At 46.3% G+C, this 27,820-nt stretch overlaps 1 protein-coding gene across 2 annotated transcripts in view; it reads left to right on the top strand.

The window, feature by feature from the left end:
* The window catches only part of IGFBP2 (insulin like growth factor binding protein 2), a 109,567-nt gene that overhangs the window by 71,376 nt on the left and 10,371 nt on the right, over positions 1-27,820 (top strand). For both annotated transcript variants that reach the window (XM_073304996.2, XM_073304997.2), the window contains exons 2-3: positions 21,113-21,336; positions 27,219-27,359. In XM_073304996.2, the coding sequence (XP_073161097.1) occupies positions 21,113-21,336; positions 27,219-27,359 (365 nt within the window). The remainder of the gene's footprint in view (positions 1-21,112; positions 21,337-27,218; positions 27,360-27,820) is intronic.

The following is a 27,820-nucleotide window of genomic DNA, read 5'->3' as shown; positions in this document are numbered from 1 at the left end:
TTGGACTTCTCTCCAAGTCATTGCAGCACTTTCTTCTTTTTAATCTTTATTTTAAAACCTTGTCTTTCACCTATATTTGACACTAACATTATTGTCATGAATCAGATGTGTGTATGTGTCATCAGTGCCCTCTACTGGGTGGAATCACAACTGTTCAACTGTGTGTCACGGGCCCTATACTGCTCACAGGTAATGGAGATTCCCCATTCAAATATGTAAAAGGTTGTTATAAGGAGGAGGGAGGAAAAACTGTTCTCCCTAACCTCTGAGGATAGGACAAGAAGCCATGGGCTTTAATTGCAGGAAGGGAGGTTTAGGTTGGACATTAGGAAAAACTTCCTAACTGTCAGCGTGGTTAAGCACTAGAATAAACTGCCTGCGGAGGTTGTGGAATCTCCATCATTGGAGGTTTTCAAGAGCAGGTTAAACAAACACCTGCCAGGGATGGACTAGAAAATACTTGGTCCTGCCGATGAGTGCAGGGGACTGGACTAGACGGCCTCTCGAGTTCCCTTCCAGTCCTACGGTTCTCTGATTCGCAAGTTCTTGAGGCAGCAGGGTCTGGGTTCTGTTCCTGTTGTTGTTGTGGCATTGTTGTGCGCAGCCGTGAAGTCCAGTCATAGCTGTCTGTGGTTTAGTTACAATCTGATGTGGCTCTTCCTCTGCTGATGGCTTTGCGCAAACTGAAATATACGGGAACCATGTCACTCACCCCTGAAATTCAGCCAGTGTTTAAAGGCATACAGCACAGGGCATGACAGTTTAGTACAGGAAGGTAATAAGAGGCCTGCATCCAGGTGTGAAAGTAACTGAGGGCAGTTACCTGGTACGGGGCCAGGGCGGCTCCGGCCCCCAGGAGGGGCAGGGTCTCGGGCAGAAGGGGCAGGGCTGGTAGGGGTCAGCATCCCCCAGCCAGCCCTTCCAGGGAGCCTGGCCTGCACTGCCCTGGGCTCCCGTGTTGATGTAAAGGGCCTAGGGCTCCAGACGCTGCTGCTGTGGTAGGTGTCTGGAGCACTGGGCCCTTTTAAATCACCGGCCCCAGGGCAGCTGCTCCCTTTGAACCCCCCCCCTCCCGTCGGCTCAGGGCAGGGAGTTGGGGGGCAGGAGGGAGTGCGGGGTGAGGCAGGGGGCTCAGGGCAGGGGGTTGGGGTTCAGGCAGGGGGCTCATGGCAGAGAGTTGGGGTGCGGGGTGCAGGAGGGGTTCGGGTTCCGGCCCGGCACCGCTTACCTTGAGCGGCTCTGGGGTGGCAGGGGCGCTCACCGGGGCCAGGGTAGACTCCCTAACTGCCCTGGCCCCGGCCCCGTGCCGCTTCGCTCCAGGAAGTGGCGGGCATCACTTCCCTGTGGCCCCGGCGGGAGGGGGAGCAGAGAACTCGGTGAGCTCCCATTGGCGCGCTCCCCGAAGCTCCCATTGGCGCGCTTCCCCGTTCGTGGGGCCCTCAGCACCATGGGGTTGGCACATCCGCTGGCCGGATTCGGCCCGGGGCCGTAGTTTGCCCACCCCTGGCCTGGAGGTAGGCTGGGGACGCGGTGCACTACGGGGGGCGAAGGAAGCTTGGCGAGCTGCAGGGAAGAACCCTGTGGGTTGCATGCGGCCCGCGGGCCACGTGTTTGAGACCCCTGCTGTAGTTATAGGGGTTGCTTGTCCACCACTGAAATAAACGGAGCACAGTAACATTGCATAACAGTTTAGAAGAGGAAGTGAAGGATCTTGAGTCCAGATGAGACTGCGTGGAGAATATCGGTATGTAGAATGGTTTCAGAGTAACAGCCGTGCTAGTCTGTATTCGCAAAAAGAAAAGGAGGACTTGTGGCACCTTAGAGACTAACCAATTTATTTGAGCATGAGCTTTCGTGAGCCACAAGTTCTCCTTTTCTTTTTGGTATGTAGAATGTGATCACAGGAGTTCAAATTTGGCCACTTTTCAATGTGTCATTTAAATGTACCATTTACAGAATCTGAAAACCGTGTACTCTTTTGGAGTCAGGACGTCCACCCCAGTAATTTTGTTGTTGTTGTTGAGGATAGGAGTTGCTTTGGCTTTCCAGCTGCGTCTGAAGGGGAGCTGCTGTGGTGTTAAGTGCACATAACTCATCAGCCACCTGAGAGAAGATGCTTGGCAGCAGGTGTACCAAATTGTCAAACCAAGCACCACAGCATGAAATTCAGTTGTAACACGGCACCGATAAAGCTGATGCCTTTTGAACATCTTGGTTTTCTGGCATAGGCTGTGGAGGGAGCTATCTGCTTCAGCTTCCTATTGGAAGAGCCAAAAGCCAGCAGCTTACAAGGGCGAATTCTCACATATGCCAGTCTAGCAGGATTCCCTTGTGGGCAGGCAGTGCGCCCTCGTGGGGAATGACTTATCAGGCTCAAAAATGCACGGTCCAGAAAATGGCCATGCGGAAGATGGTGTCTGAGAAGTGCGACACCTTTCCCTGAGTGACTTTGGTCCCAAGTGTTGGGAATGGCTCTCAGTCTGCTGTGTCTGAGAAAGAACTGACCTACAGGTTACTGGCAGAGCCAGTGTTATAGATAGGATCTTCACAGGTGCTACTGTTACCTGACAACCTCGCGCTTTGCTGGTGAAAGGGGTGAGGATGAGCACTGTCATTGGCAGAACACCAGGTTTTCCAGCCTTTTTGGGCAGCAATACTAGTTTACCAGACTAGAGCCTCAGCTGTAACTTCCAGTCCCAGCTTCCTGCTTTTGAGCTGTGAGCACTCTACCAGCAACGGGATTTGGGATGGTTGAAACCCCAGTCCCACAGTTGTGAGTGGCCCAAGCTCCATTGCAAGTTAGCACACCTGGAGTTGAACAGAATGGGATGGTGGGGGCCCAGCAGACTGTTACTGTAGTGAGGGGGAACCTAGATGGATTGCACTAGTATTATCCGTCCCCCAATGATGGGGACCCACTGGTGTGGCTTGGGAATGGGAAGACAATACAGTTTCCAGCTATTGGCACTCTTCTCCACCCCAGACTCACCCCTTCTTTGCCTGTTTGTGATCTTTAATATGAAGGGCACAAGCAGTTTCAGGCTTAAGGCAGTTGTGAACCTCATGTAAAGGCTTCTTAGGGCTGGAAGTTGACAAACAGATTTGCTGTTAACCCTTTTTCCGGCCACTGCATGAAGAACCTTTGCACTTACTGGAAGGGATTTAAAACGCCCCATGCATCGGATGTAGACTTCCTGGGTTTTTGTTCTGACCACCTGGAAGGATGTGCCAGAGGAGTCTCTCAATGTAATTGTTTGTGAGCTGTAGCTGGCATTAGCACAGGACTAAGTGGGCTGATGGAGGGGAGTGTGGGGGCTGTGTTTTGCTTTTGCGTTTCCTGTTTGTTGTATCTTGGCAAACTTGAAGTTTCAGACGCTGCAGGGGCAGCGAGCTTTTTTTTTTTTTTTTTTTTCCTGGCGTTGGCTGAGATGGCTTTAGCCAACAACTCTGATTTTTTTCCCAGGGGGACGGAGGGAGAGTGGGAGGCGGGGGAGTTAGCGTGTTAATGCTCTGCAGATTCAGAGCACGCACTGCCAGAACACTTAGGATCGGCTTCAGAGACTAGAAGGGAGGCTTTCTTAACAGCCGGCTCTGCTCACATGAGTGGCCTGTGGTGGGAGCTTTCATTCCTGGCTGGGGTGGGGCCCCTGTGAAAAAAGGAAAAAAAAAAACAAAACAAAAACCCCTGTTCAGGAGACAGAGGTAAAGCAGGAGTAAAACCAAGAGTTCAATTGAACCAGACATATCTGTTTTTAAAATACTAGCAGATGTGGTGGCGGTGGCAGCAGGAGCCGTAATGAAGTAGAGTTTTATTAACTGAAGGTAATGGAGGCATGTGTATGTGCTTGGTAACGGGTTGGAGCAAGGATTTATTTTAGGAACAATGAAATTTAATATAGCAGGTGCTTGTAGTTCATCTTTTCTTCCATTCTCTGGGACAGTGTTTGCCAACCTTTTCGGTGTGGGGGGGTCACAGTGGAGCTGAAGATGTGCTGTGTTTCAGCCAATGTCGTCCATCTGTGGTCATTAAAGATCTCACGGTGGTGTTCAGAGGAATGAGGGGCACTAGTTACAATGCTCTAGTCCAGTTTCAATTTGGCTACTTACAGTCTGACATCTTAAATTGCCCCAGGTGGCTCAGTTGGATTCTTCTTCCGTTCCTGTCCCAAACTATTGTACAGTGGTGTTACGTGCAGTTAAATAACTGCCCTGTTTCACCCTAGAAATGGCTGCAGTTCAGTGGTAGGTGAAATGGCCGGCTGTATATCTGTTGTAAAGAGTTTTGAGATGCTTCAGGTTGGAAGGTACAGCATAAATGTCATGTAAGATCACATGTGCACCTGTACACATTGCCAATCTGTTTATCTTCAGAATTTATAGGCCTTTACGGCCAGCTTTCTTTCCTCTTCTTTGTGGCAACGCCTAACAATCAGTCTGCCACTGTGGGCATTGTACCTCATGGCCCTGTCTTTCTTTACATAACACCATAATCCTTCCATCTACAACTCTAGACCATGGAGAATTGAGGGGACTCCAAGGGTAGGTCTGCAGTGCAAATGAAGGTGTGATTGTAGCACGGGTAGCCCTACCCCCTGCTTGCTTTAATCTAACAATGTAAACATGGTGGCATGGGCTTTGGCATGGGCTAGCAACCCAAGGACATGCCATCCGGGAGACGTCTATACTGCAAGTAAAGGTATGACTGTAGCATGAGCAGGCGTACACATGTGAGCTTCACTCTGTCGTGGGTCACAGTAGCAGTGTAGGCTTGGGGGCATGGGCTAGCAACCCGAGCACGTGCCCAGATTCCCTGAGGGGCTTGTACTCTGGTTGCTAGCCTGTGATGACACCACATCTACACTGCAGGTCTTGTTACCCATGCTAGCCAGATGAGAGAGAGAATGGGTATGCCTACCCGTGCTACAATCACACCTTTCACCTGAAGTGTAGATGTACTGGCTGTGTCATAATGCAAAGGAAAAGCTGGTTCTCTGAGTATGTGTGCTTACCAGGTATGTAAAGAAAGGGTGTGTAAGTTGGGAAACCTGGATGCCTGTGAAGTAGCTGCTGGTGTAGGATTTGTATATGGCTGAGTGTTAGACAGACGTGATAATAGCTGTAATGTGAATGCTGCTCACCTCAGGGGATAAAGTTGGAGCAGTTGTCCCCAACTTCTTTCTTCTGGAGCCTTCTCTTATGGTGGATTGGCAGATAGACCGTGCACATCACGGCTCCATCTTTTTTTCCTATCCATTTTCTCTGTCTCTTTTTCTGCCTCTGTTTTTGGTCTCCCACTTTCCCCCTCATCTTTCCTTTTCCTTTCTGGTTTTCCTCCCTGGTTTTTCTCCCACTTTCCTCCCTTCCTCACCTTTCTGGTTTTGTGATTCTCCCTGCCTGCTCCCCACTCAGCAGGAGGATACATGCCACTTAACGTGGAGCCATGGGTGACTCCATGGGTGACCCAAAAAGCAGGAAAATTGGAAACAGTCTAACAAAGACATAGTGAAATCCAGCCTGTTTCTGTACAAATGCAAGAGACAAGTAAAAACACTGTATGAAACTGTAGCTGCACGTTGTCCTGAAGTCTTTCTTGCACTGCTGCCTGTTTGAGAGGAAGTTTCTCCCCATAGAGGGTGAATGACATGGACAATTCCAGGCTGCAGGACAGGTAGGATTTCAGAACTCCAGGACTGCAGCATGAAAGAAGCAACATGAAAGTTAATGTCTCAGAGAGAAGGCTCTCATGAAGGATATTCGCCACGATGGTCAGGAATGCAACATCGTGCTCTGGGTGTCACTAAACCTCCAACTGCCAGAAGTTGGGACTGGATGACAGGATGGATCACTCAGAATTGCCCTGTTTTGTTCATTCCCTCTGAAGCGTCAGGCACTGGCCGCTGTCAGAGACAGAAAGAAAAGGAGTACTTGTGGCACCTTAGAGACTAACCAATTTATTTGAGCATAAGCTTTCGTGAGCTACAGCTCGCTTCATCGGATGCATACTGTGGAAAGTGTAGAAGATCTTTTTATACACACACAGCATGAAAAAATACCTCCCCCGACCCCACTCTCCTGCTGGTAATAGCTTATCTAAAGTGACCACTCTCCTTACAATGTGTATGATAATCAAGGTGGGCCATTTCCAGCACAAATCCAGGGTTTAACAAGAACGTCTGAGGAGGGGAGGGGGGATAGGAAAAAACAAGGGGAAATAGGTTACCTTGCAGAGACAGGATGCTGAACTAGATGGGCCATTGATCTGACCTGGTATGGCTGTTCTTAAGGCTTTGAGGTGAATAACTTCTTCTGCCTGGTCAGTCTTTTCTCTCTAGCTGATACTTAGTGAGTGCTTCCTCCTCTTAAATTACTTACGCTTTGAACTGCTTGAGTGGGGATAAAGTAATCCTCAGGTTTTAGCCAGATTGTCTGATAATATCTTCATTTATAGAGCACCTTTCATCTCAAGGGACTCCAAAGAATTTTGCAGTCTTAGGCCTTGTCTGTTGGAGAGAGTTGCACTAGTTTAACTTAAATCATTTTTAAACTGGTTAAAATTAGTGCAAACCACATGTGGACATACTTATGTCAGTTTAAGAGTGGTTTATTTTAGTTCAGCTTAAACCAATTCCTAACTGACTTAAGATAAATTGAAATAAATCTGGTTGTAACTGAAATAAGAGTCTTCACACAGGGGTTTGCATTGGTTTAATGAAACCAGTTGTAAATCAGCCGTTTAGTTAAACTAGTGAAACTCTGATGTAGACAAGCCCTTATACTATGGGATAAATCTGGAAACCCTTACTTGGGCAAACTTCCTGTTGATTTCGGTGGCAGGTTAGCCTGAATAAGGACCTTGGGCATCAGCCAGAACAGCCACCTCTAGGGTTGCACATGGCCATTGTTTAACAGCACTAGTTGGAGAAGAAGTGAAGAAGAATGTCTCTAGCCATTTGAAACTGTCAGGGGATGTAGGTAGGTGGAATGAAGTGCCAAAAGTCAAATAAAAAGGTTGATTACCTCCTTTCAGTAGTCAGTAGTGCTGATAATAGAGATGTAAATTAAGTTGTCAACTCATTTTATTTAAACACTTGTGGCATGGCTGAGGGGGAAGTGTGTTTCTGGGGAGAAAGCAGATAAGAGATTAGTTTGAGGTCTGGTGCTCAGCCTGAATCAAAGGATATTTTAGTTTCCCAGCTAATCCAGCCCTATAAATCATACTAATGGTCATTGAAATTGGGGTCTGGAGTTGTTCCTGAGGAGAAGGTAGAAAGGAATTATAATAATGTTGCATTTTTAAAAGGCAGACTATGAGGAAATGCACAATGAGATTTGGGTGGGGACGGGGGGAAAAACCCTGGATTAAACCACTGTCTGGAAAGGTTTCAGAGTAGCAGCCGTGTTAGTCTGTATTCGCAAAAAGAAAAGGAGTGCTTGTGGCACCTTAAAAACTAACAAATTTATCTGAGCATAAGCTTTCGTGAGCTACAGCTCACTTCATCGGAAAGCTTATGCTCAAATAAATTTGTTAGTCTGTCTGGAAAGTTGACTGTGGAAAAGTGAGATGTTATTTTAAGACTAATAATACCAATGGCTGAAGTCCATTCCATTTGCATGCAATAATCATAACAACAATAGAAGCCAATATGGCTGAAAAGGGAAAATGAAGCAATCTGAAAGATGGATGATTAGACAGCTCTAAAATGCAAGGTGAGGTGTTGCTCTGACTTTTTTTTTAAAAAAAAACTTTACTCATAGTATTTTCCTCCTATTTTTCAATCTTCATGCTTCTTTGCAGATCTTTGAGTGGAAGGTCAGACCTTTGGCAGAGCTAGACAGCATCCTTTTCCAAATGCATGCAAAAATATTCTGTCATAGATTCTGAGGGTCAAATTCTGTCCTTAGGCACCTGCGTGCAGCAGCCCTTGACTTCAGTCGGAGTTTGTTTGTGTGTCTCAGGGAAGAATCCAGCCTCTAGAAGTTAGAGATGGAGAAGACTTATTTGGTCAGCTACCCCATCTCCAATGAATCAGTGCAGGAATGATTAATAGACTCATGGCATTTAAGGCCAGAAGGGACCATTAGACCACCTAATCTGACCTTCTGCATAACACAGGCCAGAGAATTTCACCCAGCTACCCCTGCAGTAAGCCCAATGACTGGGTGTGACTAAAGCATCTCTTCCAGAAGGCATCCAGGCTTGATTTGAAGATATCAAGAGATGGAGAGTCCACCACTTCCCTTTGTTGCTTGTTCCAATGGTTCATCACCCTCACTGTTAAACATTTGTGCCTTCTTTCTCATTTAAATGTGTCTGGCTTTAGCTTCCAGCCATAGGTTTTTGTTCTGACCTTTTCTGCTAGATTAAAAAGCCCTTTAGCACCCGGTATTTTCTCCCCATAAAGGTACTGACACACACAATCAAGTCACTTCTTAGTCTTTTTGATAAGCTAAGCAGATTGAGCTCTTTAAGTCTCTCCCTGCAAGACATTTTCTCCAGCCTTCAAATAATTTTTTGCCTCCTCTCTGCACCTTCTTCTGGTTTTCAACATCCTTTTAAAAATGTGGACACCAGAACTGGAGGCAGTATTCCAGAATAAGTCTCAACAATGCACAACTCCCCTGTGTATACATCCAAGGATTGCATTGGCCATTTTTGCCACAACATCACATTGCGACTTGCTTGTCTACTATGACACCTAGATCGTTTTCAGAGTCACTCCTTTCCAGGGTACGGTCCCCCGTTCTGTAGGTATGGCTTCCATTCTTTGTTCATTAGTGACCTTGCCTTCTGTTTGAATGGGCCTAATTTACCAAGTGACTGTCGATGGAGTATCATCACATTCTCATAGTGAAGCCTGTTAGACTCTAGAGTAGTCAGTCTCTCCACAGAAGACTTTTCTAATATACAGCCTATATGGGCTGTCTGACTTTGCAGGGGTTACAATATGGATTTCACATATGAGCTTGCAGATTCCTAGTCTTGGGGTGATACTGGAAAACTGCACAAGTTTAAGAGTAAGGCAGAGAAAGTGATTCACCTGTCAAAGCATGAGAAAACATGTAACTCCTGTTTACGGGAATTAGGGGTTATCTGTATGAGACTCTGATTCAGTAAGGCAGTTCACATGAGTAATCTCATTACCTTCAGTTGGATTACTCATGTGCATAAATACTTTGCCGAATTGGGCCCTTAATCCCTAGAAAGTTCACAAGGGAGAAGGAAAAATCAAGCCCCCTATTATGCAACTCTTCCCTTTGCACAAGGGAGCCTTCATCGGGGCCTTTCAAATCAGAGCTCTTCCTGTTATTAAGAAATACCTAAATTGTGTCTGAGCTGTCTGCTCTTCATAAAGGTCTGGCTGCAAACAGCTTCAGACTCCACATAGAATCATAGAAATGTAGGGCTGGAAGGGACCTTCAGAGGTCATCAAGTCCATCCCCTGCACTGAGATAGGACCAAGTAAACCTAGACCATCCCAGACAGGTGTTTGTCCAACCTGTTCTTAAAAGCCTCCAACGATGGGGATTCCACAACCTCCTTTGTAAGCCTATTCCAGAATTTACTACCCTTATAGTGAGAGAGTTTTTCCTAATATCTAACCTAAATCTCCCTTGCTACAGATTAAGCCCATTACTTCTTGTCCTACCTTCAGTGGACATGGAGAACAATTAATCACTGTTTTCTTTATAACAGCCCTTTGCATGTTTGAAGACTGTTATGAGGTCTCCCCTCAGTCTTCTCCCAAGACTAAACATTCCCAGCTTTTTAACCTTTCCTCACAGCCCAGGTTTTCTAAATCTTCTGTCATTTTTGTTGCTCTCCTCTGAACTCTGTCCAATTTATCCACATCTTTCCTAAGTGTGGTGCCCAGTGCCAAGTAGTGTGGGACAATTACCTCCCATGTGTTACATACGACACTCCTTGTAACGGGGTCAGCACCCACCTCTCGTGAGCGCCCCCTTTTCTCTGGCCGATAGTGCCTGCAAACACAGTTCTTTCTCGTGGGGGAAGGAGGCACCCACCTTTCGTGGATGGTCCCCTCTCTGTTAGGTGTGAGCCTGCTTTTCTTTTTTGGCCTTACATCAGGGTGGCACCCACCTCTTGCAAGCACCCTTCCCGGCCGCTGGTTCTCTCCGCTGGTCTTCGGCAGCTCAGCCCTCCAACTGAGCCGCATACGCTGTCCCCCCCTTCTGGGGTATACAGGCCAAGTTCTTTCTCGGCATTGGTATAGGGCTGTAGCTCTAAGGCGTCTTCCCCGAAGCACTGCCTTCTTCAATCACCCAACCGGGGCCCATCTCGGTACCCTCCGCGGGTGTCCTTTTCAGCAGCCCTCCCTGGGCTCAGTCTGCAACCAGACCAGCAGGGCCTATCTCAGTACCCTCGCCTGGTCTGGACAGGTCCTGGGCTCAGTCCCTTGGGCTCAGCCTGCCCACACTGACCTTTTCATGGTCCTGCTGCTACTCTATCCAGCCACCCGGCACTTGGTCTCGGGCAGCCTTCCCTGGGCTCAGTTCTGCCTGGTGAGCTCTCTGCAGTGAGCTGCCTGTGGCCTGCTGTTCGTCTAGCCAGCCGGCACCCAGTCCTCCCTTGTCACACTCCACATAGCAACTGACCTCTCTGCTCTGCTGCTCGTCTTATATAGGGTTCTTCTGGCCCCGGATTGGCCGCCCCTCTGCAGCCACTCTAGACTGGAGGACTTCTCTCTGCTCTCTTCTGGAGTAGGGTGATGCAGGGCCACGAGGCCTCCCACAGGGGGCCTCCGGACCTAGTCCTCCCTGCCGCACTCCTATTAATACATCCAGAATGGTATTAGCATTTTTCACAACTGCATCATATTGTTGACTCGTATTCAATTTATGATCTACTGTGAGCCCCTGCTGCTTTTCAGCCGTACTACCACCCACACGGTTATTCCCCGTTTTCTGGTGGTGCATTTGATTTTTCATTCCTAAGAGCAGTACTCTGCACTTGTCTTTATTGAATTTCTTCTTGTTGATTTCAGGCCAGTTCTCCAATTTTCCAAGGTCATTTTGAATTCTAATCCTGGCCTCCAAAGTGCCTAAACCCCTCCCAGCTTGGTGTCATCTACAAATTTTATCAGCGCACGTTGTCCAGGTTATTAATGAAAATACTGAGTAATACCAGACCCAGGCCTGACTCCTGCAGAGCTCTACTAGATCTGCCCTCCCAGTATGACCGTGAACTATTGATCACTCTTTGAGTGAGGTCTTTCAACGAGTTGCGCACCCACCTTGTAGTAAATTTCACCTAGACCACACTTCCCTAGTTTGCTTATGAGAATGTCACGTGGGACTATGTCAACAGCTTTATTAACATCAAGATGGATCACATCTACTGCTTCTCCCCGTCCCGTAGGCCAGTAACCCTGTCACAAAGGATTTGTTCTTAACAAATCCAGGCTGGCTATTCCTTATATTCCTGTTGTCCTCTAGGTGCTTACAAATTGTTTAATCATTTGTTCCAGTATCTTTCCAGATATCAGAGTTAGGCTGATTGGTCTATAATTTCCCTGGTCCTCTTTGTTTCCCTTTTTAAAGACAGGTACTATGGTTTGCCATTCTTGTCCTCTGGGACCTCACCTGTCCTCCATGAGTTCTCAAAGATAACTGCTAATGGTTATCAGGGGGTCGTGAGCTTATTACATGGGGGGTCGTGAACTGTCAGCCTCCTCCCCAATCTCACTTTGCCTCCAGCATTTATAATGGTGTCAAATATGTTAAAAAATGTTTTTCATTTATAAAGGTGGTCACACTCAGAGGCTTGCTATGTGAAAGGGGTCACCAGTACAAAAGTTTGAGAACCCCTGACTTTATCCATTAGATTTTCTTCCCATGGGACCTTACTTACCATTTCTCTGAGTTTATTAAAGTCTGCTTTCTTGAGATACATTGTCCTTATTCTGCTGCTCTCCTTCCTTCGCTTGGAATCATGAAAGCGGTCACTTCATGATCCCTTTCACCCAAATTGCCTTCCACTTTCAGATACACATTGGTCAGAATCAAGTCTAAAATGGCTGTCCTCCTGGTTACTTCCTCCACTTTCTGAAACAAAAAGTTATTTTAAATTTGGGGTCAAGGGTCAAATGGGGAAGTTGCAGTCCAGTTATATTAAGCTGGGCTGTGGCAACAGTCTTAAAAGTAATTAGTTTCTTTTGGTCTGGGGAGATTGCAGCTTCTTTAAGGCTTTTCAGAACAGTGTCAAGAAAGCGCAGGATATGCTTCAACACTGAGGTAGAAATCTTTTATGGTGTCACGGCCAGGGAGCTCAGTGGGGATTTAGGCCCAATTCAGCAAAGCATTTAAGCACATGCTTAAAAAGAAGCACATGCTTAAGTGCTTTGCTGAACTGGAGCCTTTGAGAGTTCACAGCATCAGGACTTGGCTTTTCGGTCGCCCTTCACATCTTCAGAGCACTCCTCACAGTGTACTGTAAGAGAGGGAAGTGGCACTCAACTCATTTTACAGGTGGGGAAACTGGGGCAGAGTAGCTTGCCCGCAGCCCCATACAATGTGGCAGAGCTAGGAATGAAACCTGGGAGTTGCTGCTTCTCAGCTGTGAGCTCAGTGCACTAGATCGTGCAGCCTTTACCAGGGATTTAGATTTGCAGTCAAAGGATCACTTGAGGGTTAAGATCTTACCTCTGCAGTTATGTGCTAGGGTGGAAATTCAGCAGACGGGTTAGAAGAGAAGGGACAATGAAGAAGAAAAAGAGCAACTACAGTGATAATTTTTTTAAATGAGGGGATATGAGAATAATTTGCTGGATGCTCCAGGGATTTGAATGGGGTTCTTACTTTGTCGTTCTCTGTCCAGAGGTAATGTTGTGGATAATGAGGTACTGCAAGCAGGATTGTCAGGTTTGCAGTTGGATATAAAAGGGTTAGATCAGAAGTTCCCAAATGGTGGTCTGTGGACCACTGTTGGTCCATGGAGAGCTGGATGGTCACATGATACTGGCTTATCTTCCATATGTCCACCTGTAAATCCTATTAAAAGGAAGCGAACGATACTTAAATCCTTCCCTAATGTTGTTTTTCCATGTAAGCAATTGTTGTAGTTGCCATAGGGATACTATGTGCCCATGAATGGGAGAAGTGTCCACAAGACAATTTCTGAATTACTTTGGGTTAAACGGCTCAAATAGCAATCGAGGCAACACATGCTAAGTTGCCAGTTTTGTTTTCTTTACTTCACTGAAGGTGTATATTGGGATGATCAAGCAACTGTTCTTTCAGATCCATTTCCTGGCTGGTGTGGTGTTGCACCTTTCATCCTAGCGATTAATCTAGACCTGGATCTAGCATATGCGATGTAGTCCATGCGCAGAGCCTCTTCAGATTCATAAGGTGGCATCGGTTATGCATCGTCACACATCGGTTCCTTCTTTGGTATGGGGAGAGCACGTATCTGATCCCGAAAAAGAGATCCAATAACTGGAGAGGGAAGATGAGGGCCTGGGATGACCTCCCCTCTCCATCGCCTTTGTTCCAAAAGCTCATTATTTTATATTGAACTGCTAGCACCCACACTGCCGTTGCCGAACAGTGATTGTCAAGTCCGTGAGCTTTGAAGGATTTTAAACTGTTTCCTGTGGAATGCTACAGCCAAAGGAGAGCACTGGGCACCCTTTGGATCACCCCCGTGCCAGCAGCCCGGGACAAGAAGAGGAACTTGCTAAGCAACAACCAGCCAGAACATACCGTTCTCCTGCTTAATCATTTACTCCCTGCTTGCATAGATAGGCTGAAAAGAGTGGACAGTAGAAATTGTGTGTTTTTATGCAGTGCCTTTCAGACAAAAGGATCTCAAAGCACTTACAAATTATGGGTTGTTCACCAGTTCTCACACGGGCAGCTTTTAAACACCTTTTGACTTAAATGGGAGTTTTATGGATGCCAAGACTGCAACATCAGGCTGTGTGAGTGAGTTTACACATGTAATGAATGATTGTTTAATGAGTTCTATCAACTAAATCACACAAGGACTCTGCAATCCTAGAGAACATTATGGAACCTGCCCCAAGGAGCTCACAAACTAAACTAGACAAACAGTACAGTTCAGATACATCAATGGTGGATTAAAACCCTTCTCTGAAATCAGTGCAGGTTATGTATAATAGGGTTTCTTCTGTGGATCATCATGGGACAAGTGTGCTTTTAAGGAGCGATTTGAATGAAGAGAGAGTGGCTGTGTGGGGCACAAGAAAGGGGAGGGCGTTCCAGGGAGTGCATGGAAGACTTGAATGGGAGAAGGATACAGGAGGGACATTTCAGAGTCCAGCTTGGGGGAACAGGTGGAAGTGAGAGCTGAGCTGTGGAGGGCAGTCAGAGCACTGCCCAACCTTGATGGTCAGAATGAGGATCTTGAGTTTGATGGGGAGGACAAGAGGAGTCAAAAAGAGGAGTAACATTGTGTGGGTGGTGGGCAAGGAAGACAGATTTACCAACTGCATTTTGTATAGGCCACACAGGAGGAGGGCGCAGTGGTCAAGGCCAGAGTTTGTCAAGGTATGGGTCAGGGGTTTTGCAATGGAAACAGAGAGGAGATGGTGGATTGTAGAGGAAAATGTGACAGTGTCTGGTAAGAGCCAGAATGTGGAAGCAGAGGAGTAGGGATACTTGAATCTGGAGCCTGCATGGTAGGGAAGATAGTGGGAAGGGAGGAAACAGGAAACTAATTTTTTGCCATATTAAATTTGAGAGGGCAGCAAGACATCCAGGGGGAGATGGTGGAGACTGGACAGAGGGGGTCCAAGATAGATAACACAATGAGGGGCACTAGATTTGAGTTAGTGGCAGAAAAATGGTAGCCAAAACCACAGGAGTTTGGGGCTGATCCAAAAGAGAATATAAAGGGAAAAGGGGAGGCTTGGAGAATGGAGTCCTGAGGGATCTAGCTGGACCATTTTTGATAGGAGCTCAAGGAGACTCTGAGGCAGCAGTCTGACAGGTACGTGGAGAATCAAGAGAGGACAGAACTGTCGAAGCCAAGACAGGAGATTGCATGGAACAGGAGGTGGTGACTATGTGAAAATCAGCACCCAGAAGAGGATGAGAGATGAAATTACAGCAGTAGCCTCAGGTGGCACATGGCACCATCACACAGCAACACTGCACGATACTTTAGGACAGGAAGGGAGAATACTGTATCCAATTAAAACTGCCAAGAAATTTTAGGTAGGGAAAATAAAATTGAACACACTGGAATGTGTCCAAGGCACTGGGGTTAATTAACTATCTGAGAGTTAACCAACCCTTTCTGAGCCACTAACTCACTGTGTGACAGTAGGAGAACCCAGTAGAGTTCCTAGCGCCTCACTCACCCTAGCTGGAGAAACTGAACAAGAGTAGGAGCCCCAGTGGAAAAGTTTGAGTGGCTAATCAATAAAAACATGTAGAGAGAGGGGCAAGTCTCTCTCCTTTTGCATTTCCAGAATCTGGCCCCAAGGGAAGGGGGCCTTATCACATTTCCTGCAGCAAATGAGAGACCGTGGTCCAGGTGACACCAGTTCTTCCCTGCTAGGAAGCCTCTGGGCTGCTTTCTGAATGAACAGAACTAAAAAGGCAAAGGCGACACTTCCATTGACTTCAGTGGGCATTGGAGTTCACCCAGATCCTCTCTCTCTCCTCTTCCAATTCTCTCCTTTCCTCACAACTCCCCCCAACTTCCCCTCACTCTCACAGCCACCCCATTCACCTTGCCCTCCTCCTTGCTGGTTCTGTTCTTCTCTCTACGGCCTTTCCCACCATCCACATCAATCCCCCCGTGTTTCTTTGGAGTGAGTAGTTGTGGGGTGATAGTAAATGCTGAGCTGTAACCCGTTCAGGGAGATATAACAAATCCTGCTTGCTTCTGCAGCTGAACTGTAAGAAAGTGCTTCCAGAGAAGACCAGGTGGCATATAAAAGGTGACATGCATCAACCCAAAGCCCTGTGTTTGTGAGCAATGTCAGTGAGCAAACAAGCTGGGGATTTTGTGTGGGTGTGTGTGTGGGTGGAGAGATCACATGGGAACTTTTGTTCTTTGAAGCGCCTGTTTCAAGGAAATCGGAACACTGATATGACTGCTGCTGCCAACCTCTTTCTCGGCTATCTGAATTCCACGTGAGCAAAATCTTTCTCTGGAGCCACTGCACAGGAACCTTTGCCCAAGTTGCTCCTGAAAACGCTAAGATGACTTCAGAAGAGTCACAGGGGACAGCTGGACGGGTGGGTGTGATGTTTATGTGCTCCCTCCCCACCCTTTTCCGTGTAATCTTTCTGCAGCCATCCCTATGGCTTTCATTCAAAAACAGTGTCAAAAAGACAGCTTTGCTTTAATGAATACTGGCTTTTTTGGTGTTTTGCTCCACCTTGATTTCATATTTATAATGACTCTCTTGTGTTTTTGTGGGTGGGAGTGTGGTCTAGTGATTAGAGCAGGGAATGAGGATTCAGGACTCCTGGGTTCTCTTCCTCTGTCACTGATTTGCTCTTTGTCCTGGGGCAATATGCTTAACCGCTCTGTGCCTTAGTTTACTGATGTGCAACATGGGGACAATACCTCTCTCTCAGGGATGTTGTGAGGCCTAGTTAATTAATTGTAAAATGTTTTGATGTCCTCAGATGAAATTTGCTGTAGCAAGCAGAGTGCCATTATTCAAGAGAGAAAATAATGTATACTTTTGGGCCTCTAAGGCCCTGATCCTCCAGTGAGTTCACTGTAAGCAGCTCCCTGTGCAAGTGCAGAACCCCACTGAAGTCAAAGGGTCTCTGGGTGAGTGCTGGGGTCCATGTGAGTGGAGTTCATTGCAGGACTGGGGCCTACATCAGCACTTAGGCATTCTGTAAACATGTGAGATAGACAAAGTCGTTGAATTTGTCACAGTGCATGTGAGCTGTTGCTAAAGAAAAACAAATAGACACAGAATGGTGCTCAAAGGAAGGACAGGAACACATTGCATGCTGCCCATGCAGCTCGTGGTTCAGGTTGGAGCTGTTGCCCTAAAGGAATGCTATTAGCAGAAGTCCAACCTGCAATTCAGATGTGTTCGGGAGCTGATACAATTCATCCTCGTTGTCATAATAATAACGGTTTTTGTTATAGTGAGACTGATTCTGAGGGCCTCAATGTTATATAGGTATTCTACCTGAGCCCCCTAGAGAGCACGAATTGGCCTCCCAAAGACAGAAGCAATGGAAATTGGTGCCCGCTTTTGGAAATTTTGGTCAGACTGTGTAATGCATTACAGACATTAGCTGATGTACTTTTTAAATGGGCTTTAATTGCAGCCAAATCTTAACCTTAACCTTATTGAAGCTAATGGGAAGTTTCTACAGAGAAAGTTGTGAGAACTCATTTTCTTGGCGCTCCCGGAGGTATTCCATGGACTCCCCATCAATGCATATTAGGTAGCACTTCTGCTATCTGCTTTGACTTCTACAACAAGTGACCCTGCCCTGTGTGAAACACTCTCCCTTTTGGTCCAAAAGAGAACAGGAGATGTTTTCCACATGCCATATGAAAAATGAAGAACTATAAAACATAATAGTTTTGAATATTAGCACTGCTTTTTTAGTAGATATATTTAGTGTACATTGAAAAGGAGTACTTGTGGCACCTTAGAGACTAACCAATTTATTTGAGCATGAGCTTTCGTGAGCTACAGCTCACTTCATCGGATGCATGCCGTGGAAACTGCAGCAGACTTTATTTATACACAGAGAATATGAAAAAATACCTCCTCCCACCCCACTGTCCTGCTGGTAATAGCTTATCTAAAGTGATCATCAGGTGGGCCATTTCCAGCACAAATCCAGGTTTTCTCACCCTGTACATTGAAATTGGTTGGCAGAAGGGTATATGACAGATGGGTTAGAGATGTATCACAAAGGCAAACCAGTGCTTGCCCCACCCAATACCTCAGGGTCAATGGGTGGCATACTTGGTTCCTGGATAGATTCATAGTGGTTTTCAAAATGAATCGCTTCTCTCAGGCAACATTAAAAAAACATTTGGCTGTAAAAAGTCACTGTTTATCTCAGTCTTCTGTGTGCTCTTCCAGCCTTGAGTCCTTTTTCTCTCTTAGCTTTTGCTGCTGCATACCGATTCCTGCACTAGGGATGCTTGCTTTCTCTTTGAAATGGATTCTGTCAAATGTAATCCTCATCCAGGCCAGTCTGCCCCACGCACATACACACACACAGCTTGAACACATTACAAGTATTAAAGGACTCGCATTGCTTTCCAAGCATGGGCCGTCTTCTCTGCTTCCTCATTTAGCTCTTATTTCTTCGCTCATTGTAGAGCGGAAGTCCTTGTAGCTGATTTTAACGCAGCGCAGCAGCTGGAAACAAGGAAAGTCAGCTCGATATGTCCAGCCAGCTCTTCGGAGGCCACCAGCAAATACTCCATGGACCATTGGGGTCTACCAAATATAGTTTTAGAACCACTGATCTAGGGAATGGAAAAAAACAGGCTGGCCACTTTGTCGCCTCCCCTACTGAGGAACAACCTATGCAAAGAAATATGTCCCACATGGTGCTCTGAAAGAATCAAGATCTGAACTTTGATGATGGTGATCCTTCCTCCCCCCCATTACCCAGCTGCAGGTCCCCACCTCATAAGAGCTTTATTCTAACGTCTGTCAGCCCACTTACAAGACTTTGACAAGAAGAACTGGAACTGGACATGGAGCCGTACAGAGTCTGCAGCCCTGCCCTAAGAAAAATTGCTACAGCTTGCACGTAGCCCTTGCAATCAGCCCCAGGTAGGGCATGTTCTAGGAGGCCAGTCCAAAGGTGATGAAAGCAAGGATCACCATGGACAGATCTGCGTCAGAAAGGAAGGGATGCAGTCTCTACCAGCTGGAGATTTCTGGCTCCTGCTGTAGTTTAACTCTTACGATCATATTGTTTCCAAAACCATTCTCTCCCATCTCCAGCGTCTGTGCTCACATCCAATGTTTTCTTTGGTTTTATATTTGTTAGCTTTGGGGGGAAAATGGTATGAAAATATCAGAAGCAGATTTTTGTGAATGAACTAGCTGACGAGATGTTTACCATCTGGCCTTGTTTTACTAGAACAATGCTTACTTGGGCAAATTTATATATATATATATATATATATATATATTTCAGTGAGAAGCAGGAAGCAACAGGAGTTGATCAGGAAAGGACTGGCTGCCCCTGCAGATTTACTTGCTTTCCATTAGCTCGTGCTCATGGGTTTTTTCTGAACGAAGCCGTGGAGAAGCTTGAGTGAAAAAATAGCACCATTTCATTTTCTCTGTTGGTCGTAAATCCTGACCTTATTGGCAGGCACACCACTCATTTGCAACTGTAATTTACCAGCATCTAGAGTTGAGTATGTCTAGGAAATGGGTAAAACTTGGTCGTGTTTTTGAGTTCTGCTTTATAACACTAAAAGGCTAAAAAGAGGGTGGTGAAACACTGGAATGCGTTACCTAGGGAGGTGGTAGAATCTCCTTCCTTAGAGGTTTTTAAGGTCAGGCTTGACAAAGCCCTGGCTGGGATGATTTAACTGGGAATTGGTCCTGCTTCGAGCAGGGGGTTGGACTAGATGACCTTCTGGGGTCCCTTCCAACCCTGATATTCTATGATTCTATGATTCTAAATCCTCAAATGACTTTCAGAAAGCTGGGGCTTGGCACAATATTTGTTTTTTAATTCTATTCATTTTAAAGGCAATTTAATTTGCCATCGTCCCCCCACACCATCATCTGTTTCTGATTAAATTGGAGACTGTGATATGTAAACAATTAAGATTCTTATTGGAAAGTAATCCTTGCCCAGCTCCTAGGATGACACGGAGAGCCTTAAGTATTTTCTCTCTGTCTTGAGAGCACACTTATGTCCTGACGTAACATCATGTTGTAGAAATACGTAAATGTTTTACAAGCTTAGTCTCCTAGGAAGCAGGACAGAACCATAAAATTAGGACTGTTTTGTGAACTGTGGTATAGCCCATGCATCTATATTCCATGACACACAGTTCTATACATGTTGAAAGATACTGTACGCATGTCTCTTTTGAGAGATGAATAAGGCCTAGCTTTTGTCACAGTGGTAGCTAATATGAGCTCCAGGCTCCTAAAGAATGGAGAAGAATCTACCAAATATTACACTGTTGTAATGACTGGTTCATGTGTGTGCATTCCACTACTGTCAACTGAACTGCTCCTCTGTGTCTCCTCGGCACTGTACTGCCAACAGCTAGTGAAGGTTCTCTTTTAGCAGTGAGAGTTGTCAGGGCTTGTGCTTTTGAAGCAAGCTGGAGAACCCATTGCTACCGCATAATGCCTGTGGTTTGCAGCAGAGTGACAACCATGACCTAGGTGGCAATAGATTGATCGCAATGTTACACATTCTATTGTAGGAGAAACAAAAGGTGTGCAGAGTTTTGGAGTAAGCCCAACTGTAACCTTGAGTTTTCCTGTTGCTTGAGTCTGATGATGCTAAATTATATTTTAGGTCTTGAAGCTGAAAACAGTGGCATGTTTAGCCCAGATCACCTGCACTTGTGCTGGAGTCGAGAGAAGTAGCCAAATGTAGCATATTTGGTTGAAGTTGGACCTGTCAAGAAGTATCATTGAAATGGCAGGTTCTACCAAAAAATTATGGCAAAAATAAAACAGTGCCGGCTATTTCAGAGAACAGTCTTGAACGTTTACTTTAACACATATGGAGTAAGTATTCCTGTAGATACACTGGGTGATGATAGATAGAACCAAAGTATCGTTACTAATCGCTTCAGTTTTAAACTTTGAAGCTAAAATATAATTGGCACCGTAAACCCAACTGGACTTCTGATGGGAAAAGTACATGCCTAAGTAAGTAATTTAGAAGGGCAAATAAAACCAGAAAGAATATCTCAAAAATGATTTCCTCCTCTGCTCTAAACTATCTTTTAGAGAGGTAATTACACGCTAATGAAAGGAGCCATCCTTACTTTCCAGATTAAAGGGCTAATGTGATTTTAAATTTTGCATTAAACATTTGTGGCTTGGTAATGTGCCAGCCTTGAAACAATCAAGGAAGGAATTGTGTGAATGATTGGAATTTTTCTTTTCCTTCCTTCTGTCTTACGCAGAAAATGGTGATGATGAGCCTGAAGAAGTCCTTACGGGGAATTATGTGGATGGCACCCCCGGGGTGGTGAGTGGAGGTGGCGGGAGAAAGCCCATGAAGCCTGGCATGAAGGAGCTTGCTGTTATGCGAGAGAAAGTGAATGAACAGCAGAGACAGATGGGCAAAATCGTCAAGCACCACCACAACCATGAAGAGTTGAAGAAATTACGGCCATCGTCCATGAGGGTCAGTTGGCAAAACCTGTGTGTTTATGCGGGGGTGGGGGGGGGGTGGGGGCTGGGGCTGGGAGAGAATCATCATTATCCTAGTTCCAGCTGCAGACTCCCAGGGGAAAATGTCAGTCGTATTTGCAACAAGCATTTTTTAAAAAGGGCAAACAAATGAAGCAAACATTTGTTTTGGCCTGAAACTGGGCTCAAACACACAAATAATGAACTTTGTGTGCTAGTGAGAAGGCCTTGCTTTCCTTGTACCTACAGGGTTATGCAGCAAAGTACTAAAAGAGACGCAGAGCATCCACCTTTGTAGGAACAGGACCTGTTCCTACTAAACAGCAGTAGGTGACAGTGGTGTCTCCACACCCTTTTCTCTAGATGACTCCAGTGAACATCCCTGTGGGAATCTTTGATTAATTCTTGTACAGTACAGGTTCACTTCAGTTCACTGAAGACCACTGTAGCCCACCACATGGTTGTCTGCCCTCACAGCACCCAATGTGAATGCATTTACTGGGTGAGGGATTTATGGTAGAGGACACGTGGCGAGCTTCATGGTCTTCAGAGAAAGTGACAACTAATTATCTTGTCTCGGACCCCACTTAACGTCAACCCGGGTTTGATTGACCACAAAGGCAAAGGAGCCTTCTGAACCGGTTTCGTACTGGGCATGGAATTTGTGCTGCAGCAGAATTTCGCTGGTGTGTTAGAGACAGTCCACTATGTCAGTGTGGGCAGCCATAAATCATGACGCATACTGTTGAGGACTGCAAAATGACTCAACTTCCTGGAGGCCTTCATGCTTTGAACATGGTGGATAAGAATGCTGTGGCTTGGCTTGACCAGATTGCATACGCAGAATAATAAATAAATACTACAGGCAATGATGGCAGTCTGTAAAGTGGGCAGTGGACGGTCATCTTCCCTGTAGAGGCATGCCCCACGGAGACCACAGATCCCAACAGGCCACGGTCCTCCTTATTTCTGCAGACTGCAATTTCTGAATGACAGAGGAAGAGCACTGTAACCTGCTACATTTGGTAAAAGTCCTGTCCCCAGTGTCCATGGCCTTAGAAGAGCCAGTACAATGATTCTGTGCAAGGCACTGGATCTGGGCTTAGGGAAGTCCTGTAGGGAGTGTATACCTGCACTGGCATAGAAGGCAGATAGGAGTGGGCCAGGGGAGGGAGGATGAGCCTATGAATCTGCAGCTGTATGGATCCGTCAGTCCTCCATCCCACATTTTGCTGGCTTGAATGGAATGTGTAGGCTTGGCTGAAGTAGCCTCTGATAAACAGCTCTGCCTATCTTCTGCAGCCTGGCAGGAGAGGATTCCTCCCTAGTCCCCTTTCCCATGTGTGGGGATGTGTCTCTAAGGATCTCGATAAGTGGCCACTTCATCCCTGTAGTGGACAATTTAGGCATAGCTTCTGTACAGCATTGTCATGAAAATCTTTTCTAATCCACCATGCACCTTGTTGGCTGGCTATGTAAATTGTGGGGCCTTGAGGGAGCATAGAGCAAGCTTACCATTGGGTGAGCTGTCATCTTCTCAAAGGGAAATCAACGCAAAACAGGAGAAGCAGGGCAAAGGGATTCGGTCTGTCTCCTGTCCCTCGTGGTTTATCAGCCCAACAGGCTTTGTTGCCAGAGACCCTGATTCACACTACACTACCACTTCTGTCTGTAAAACATACGTCACTCAGGGCCGTGGAAAACATCCCAGAAGCCCCTGTGTGGACAGTGCTATGTCGCCGGGAGATGCTGTCCTGCCGCTCAATTGGGGTTGATATAAGCATGCTAGTGGGAGCGCTCTCTCCTATCAGCATAGAGCGGCTACACGGGAGACCTTACAGTGGTGCAGCTGCATTGAAAGGTGTCTAGTCTAGACATAGCCTTCGACTTGTGTATGGCAGAAAACCCTGCTGCAATGTGCGTGGCTTTGTTACTTGTCAGTGGTGCTTAGACACTACAGTGGTGGGTGTGGCATAAACACACCGAGAGAAGGGGTTTAAAATCCCTGCCAAGCAGGGGCTGATGCCTGCAGAACTGAAGATTTTATTAAAAATATTTAACTGCCAGGGTCAATCTAACAGCTGCAGTGCGGAGACTTGACTGGCACCCACAGTAGTAGACTAAGGGCATTGGGTTTGGGCATCTAGCGCTACAGGAGAATGTTTGTTTAAATCCAGACCCGGGTGAGGTTGAGGGGTGCAGCACAGAATACACAACTCCTGGAGGGGGGCAAAGGTGACTTACTGCTGCCTTTCCGTCTCGGTGTCGGGCGCCAGCATGGCCTACAGTGTAAACTAGAACAGTTCCACGCGCAAAGCACCATCCAGTCCCCCTCTCACCTGGCCTAGGAGACTCCTTCAGCGCACCTCTCTACAGGGCTTTATTTGTTTTATTTTTTAATTTTTTTACACCCTTTCCCTGCCCTGGTGCTGGCGATGTTAGCCAGGTGCCAGTTATGACAGTTTTGTGTCCTCTTTATGGTGGCTCAGAGGCCACAAAGGGACTGCAGTAAAGCCTGGAATCGGGCCCTTCGTTTGGGGTGCAGGGGGAAGGATGATGAAAACATCCCTACTCCTTGTAAGGTCTGTGAATGCTCCCTCTCTTACTAATCAAACCCTAACTTGCGCTGCCTACACTCTGCAAGCGACACACATTCTTTGTGGGGGGTAAATCCTGCTCACCACAGGGGCGTTGGAAAGGCTCTGAGCCTGGTGGAACGGGCGCAGTTTTTTATACATCCCCTGTGCATTGGGAAGCCCAGATCCTCTGGGACTCTTTCCACTGCCCTGCAGGGAGCTTGAGGAATAGATGGTCTTAAGGAGGAGGGAAGACAAAGCCAGCAGATCCACTGATATTCAAATTCTTTATTAATCTCCCACCCCCATGGCAGGGTTTGCCCCTGTGTGTGTGTGTACCATAGCCCTGAGGCTGGAGAGTGCAGAATCTTTCAACCCCCTGATCCTCAGCAAGTTCCCCTGCCCCACACTGGGTATGCTGGCTGGGCACAGGAAAGAGGATTGGCCCCTTAATGATCCTGGATATCAGTCAACTCACTTACTGGTTTAGTTCACCCAGCAGAAGTGAGAATCCCAGGCAGTCTCTGGTCCCTCCTGTAGTGACTTTTCTAATTCAGGTTTTGATCTTCTCCGGTTTGCTGAGTTGAGGAAACACAGGCCACTCCTGTGCTCACATCTTTTGGATCACCCTGGAGCAGCCATGTTACAAGGGGCTTTCCTCCCACTCTGTCTGTTTATAATTGCTAGAAACACTGATCTAGTTGGCTTCTGCCTGCTCTGCCTGGCCTTGTGCCAAGCAAAGTTTGAGTCCCTGAAAGTTTTTGACACAGACTGGCGAAGTAGAGTATTAAAATGATTTTAAGACTCGCTCCAAAGCGTTTGTGCTCTGGGAGTGTGTGAGGGGCCTGGGGAGCTCGCTCCTCACAGGTGGCCTTGCATTTTCCAAATCGAAGGGGAGGTAGAAAAGGGAAAGGGTGGCAGCAAGTTGTAGGCTGTGCCAAGTAATGGGAAAAGGTAGCTGATTAGTAGGGGCTGTGGGAAATTGTACAGTCAGACATTCCTTGTATAATGGGCCTTGGAACTACCCAAAATCCAAAAAGGGAGGAGGCCATAGGGAAGAATCACTGGAGCATCTTAAAAGAAATACAGTCCGATGTGATTCTCCTCCAGTGCCATGTAACCTACATAGATGGGAGGTAAATCGAGTTACTTACCCTTCTGTGCTACAGAACTCCTCTGGCTGACTTAAGGTGTCTGCACAGACCATGAATTCATATCCCTGTAAGACACAACAGCTGGACTTTCTATAGGAACACTCTCAATATGAAAAAATAGGGTTCACTTTCTTCGCTCCTTTTAAGAATCAAGTATGAGTCTTTCCCATAAGACAGCTCTACACACACAGAACTAGCAGTTACAGGTTTCTTTTTACTGAGTAACATTCCAAAGATAAAACAACAAGGAGTCCCTGTGGCACCTTAGAGACTAACCAGTTTATTTGGGCATAAGCTTTTGTGGGCTAAAACCCACTTCATCAGATGCATGGCGTGAAAAATACAGCAAACAGTATATATATATTACAGCGCAGGAAAAGATGGGAGTTGCCTTACCAAGTGGGGGGGTCCCTAGCGAGGCCAATTCAGTGAAGGTGGAAGTGGCCTATTCTCAGCCGTCAACAAGAAGGGGTGAATATCAGAGGGAAAATTACCCAAAGATAAACCATTACAGCACAGCTAGCTAAACTAACATCACTAACTAGAGATTTGTTATTTTCCTTGAAAATTAACAATATAACACAGGGCCTAAATCCTAAAATATATATATTTAAATAAAATAAGTACAGGGATTGGGACTTTTGACTATCAAAAATCTTCTTGACAAAATCAGGCTTGACAAAGCCCTGGCTGGGATGATTTAATTGGGGATTGGTCCTGCTTTGAGCAGGGGGTTGGACTAGATGACCTCCTGAGGTCCCTTCCAACCCTGATATTCTATGATTCTGCTTTCACATAGTCTCACCTGGATATTATATTGACAACAAGATAAAAAATTTAGTTGTACCATATAACCACTTACTTCAGCAGCCGCAATATTGAGTGTATACACAACTTCCAAAAAAAAAAAAAAAAAAGTCAATTTCTGTAGCTGTTAGGTGCACATAGTGTTTTTATTTCTATGCTGTGATGCAACTCACAGACATTTTGTTCATAGAATCATAGAATGTCAGGGTTGGAAGGGACCTCAGGAGGTCATCTAGTCCAACCTCCTGCTCAAAGCAGGACCAATCCCCAATTTTTGCCCCAGATCCCTAAATGGCCCCCTCAAGGATTGAACTCACAACCCTGGGTTTAGCGGGCCAATGCTCAAACCACTGTTTTTTTGTAGCGTGGGAAATCTTCCCGTCTATGCCTGTGGAACCTTTTTGGCCAGTCCTCGTTCCATCCAGCTCCCTGGACATCCCAGAATATATTGCTGGTGCTCTTTTTGAACATTTGGCCTGCAGGCTACGATTTCTCTGTTACGGTGTTTTCCCAGATTTTATCCCACTGAGTTCCATAAAATTGCAGGAGACTGCATTGAGATCCACCCCATAGATTCAGTCTGGATTACCTTGGGCAGTGCAATCTTTTTAATTCTACCTAATAGAGGCCTAAGACTGGAATTGTTAAAGGTGTCTAAGAGTGTTAGGCCTCTAAATCCTATTGAAATTTAATAGGAGTTAGGCATTTAACTTCCTTAAATTCCACTGAAAATCCCAGCCTGCTGCAGTAGTGTTCGTAAAGAGCTGTGCCTTCTGTCAATGTGAAGCCCTCCCCCCCAACCCTCCCCCCAGTAAAATTGGCTTAAAGACAAAGCTGTTGCTGTGGGTATTTTATTGCTAGTGAATTCAACCCACAGGCAGTTTCTGTTAATCTATCAGGGGAAATACAAGTAAAGCTAATGTTAAAATGATTGTGTATGAAGGCTTGATTGCTGTATGTAAGTACACATGCTAATATAGTGCCAGGGTCTCTGGGCAACTTGCCAATGTGTCATAATGTTTGAGGGACCCTCTTCGAAGGTTGAACAACCTTGACAGAGGGCCCCTTATAGGAAAAACTAGCTGTGCTGGTAAATGCTCCAAGTGCTTCTGAAGGGATTTTTTTTTTTCTCTTTGCTTGTTGAGAGCAACCTGAAGGCTGTGCTGAGTGAGAATAGTGAAACAATACCTCTTCCTGCTAGGTGGCTGTCAGGGGCCTTGACCTTCCCCTGCATACGTCAGAGAAAGGGGAAAGGATTTGTCCTCTCTTTTGTTTTGGCTGAAACCTGCTGTTTCCCTGATTTTAATTTTTTTTCCCTCGCTTTCTTGGCCTTTTTTCAGACCCCCTGCCAGCAGGAATTGGATCAGGTCTTGGAACGTATCTCCACCATGCGTCTGCCAGATGAGCGTGGCCCGTTGGAGCACCTCTACTCCCTGCACATCCCCAACTGTGACAAGCGAGGCTTTTACAATCTCAAACAGGCAAGTGCGGAGAGCGGCTGGGCTACCCTGTGCGCATGTCGCCGCAAGCGTGCGCCTTCGCTTGGGGTTTGACCGTTCAGTGTTACTTTGAGGTCAGTGTTCAGCCATTCCTCCATTGGAGGACGTGGGCGAACAAAATGGCAGCTCACACCAGCCCTCAACTTGTGTACGTAGGTACTGCCCTCAGAGAACATGGGTCCTAGCATGCAATGCTTCATCATAACCCCAGGAGCCAGGCCACAGGTCTAGACAGGAGCTAGGGACATTAACTGTCATTTTACTTGGCATTTATATGAGCCAGAAGAGTCCTAGCTGGTCACAGGTAATCTTTCCCCAGGGGCCAGTGCAGGATTATTCCCTAGTGCTCTGTGCAGGCTACTCTTTAACATGCAGAGCAATTGGGCTTCCACCCCTTCCTTTAGGAGATTATCCCACAGCCTTCTAGCTCTCGCTGCTTGAAA

This window comes from Lepidochelys kempii, chromosome 11, assembly GCF_965140285.1.
Source record: "Lepidochelys kempii isolate rLepKem1 chromosome 11, rLepKem1.hap1, whole genome shotgun sequence".
In the NCBI taxonomy this organism is placed as follows: Eukaryota; Metazoa; Chordata; order Testudines; family Cheloniidae; genus Lepidochelys; species Lepidochelys kempii.
The sequence above is the reverse complement of the archived record's forward strand: the minus strand, read 5'-3'. Positions and strand labels throughout refer to the sequence as shown.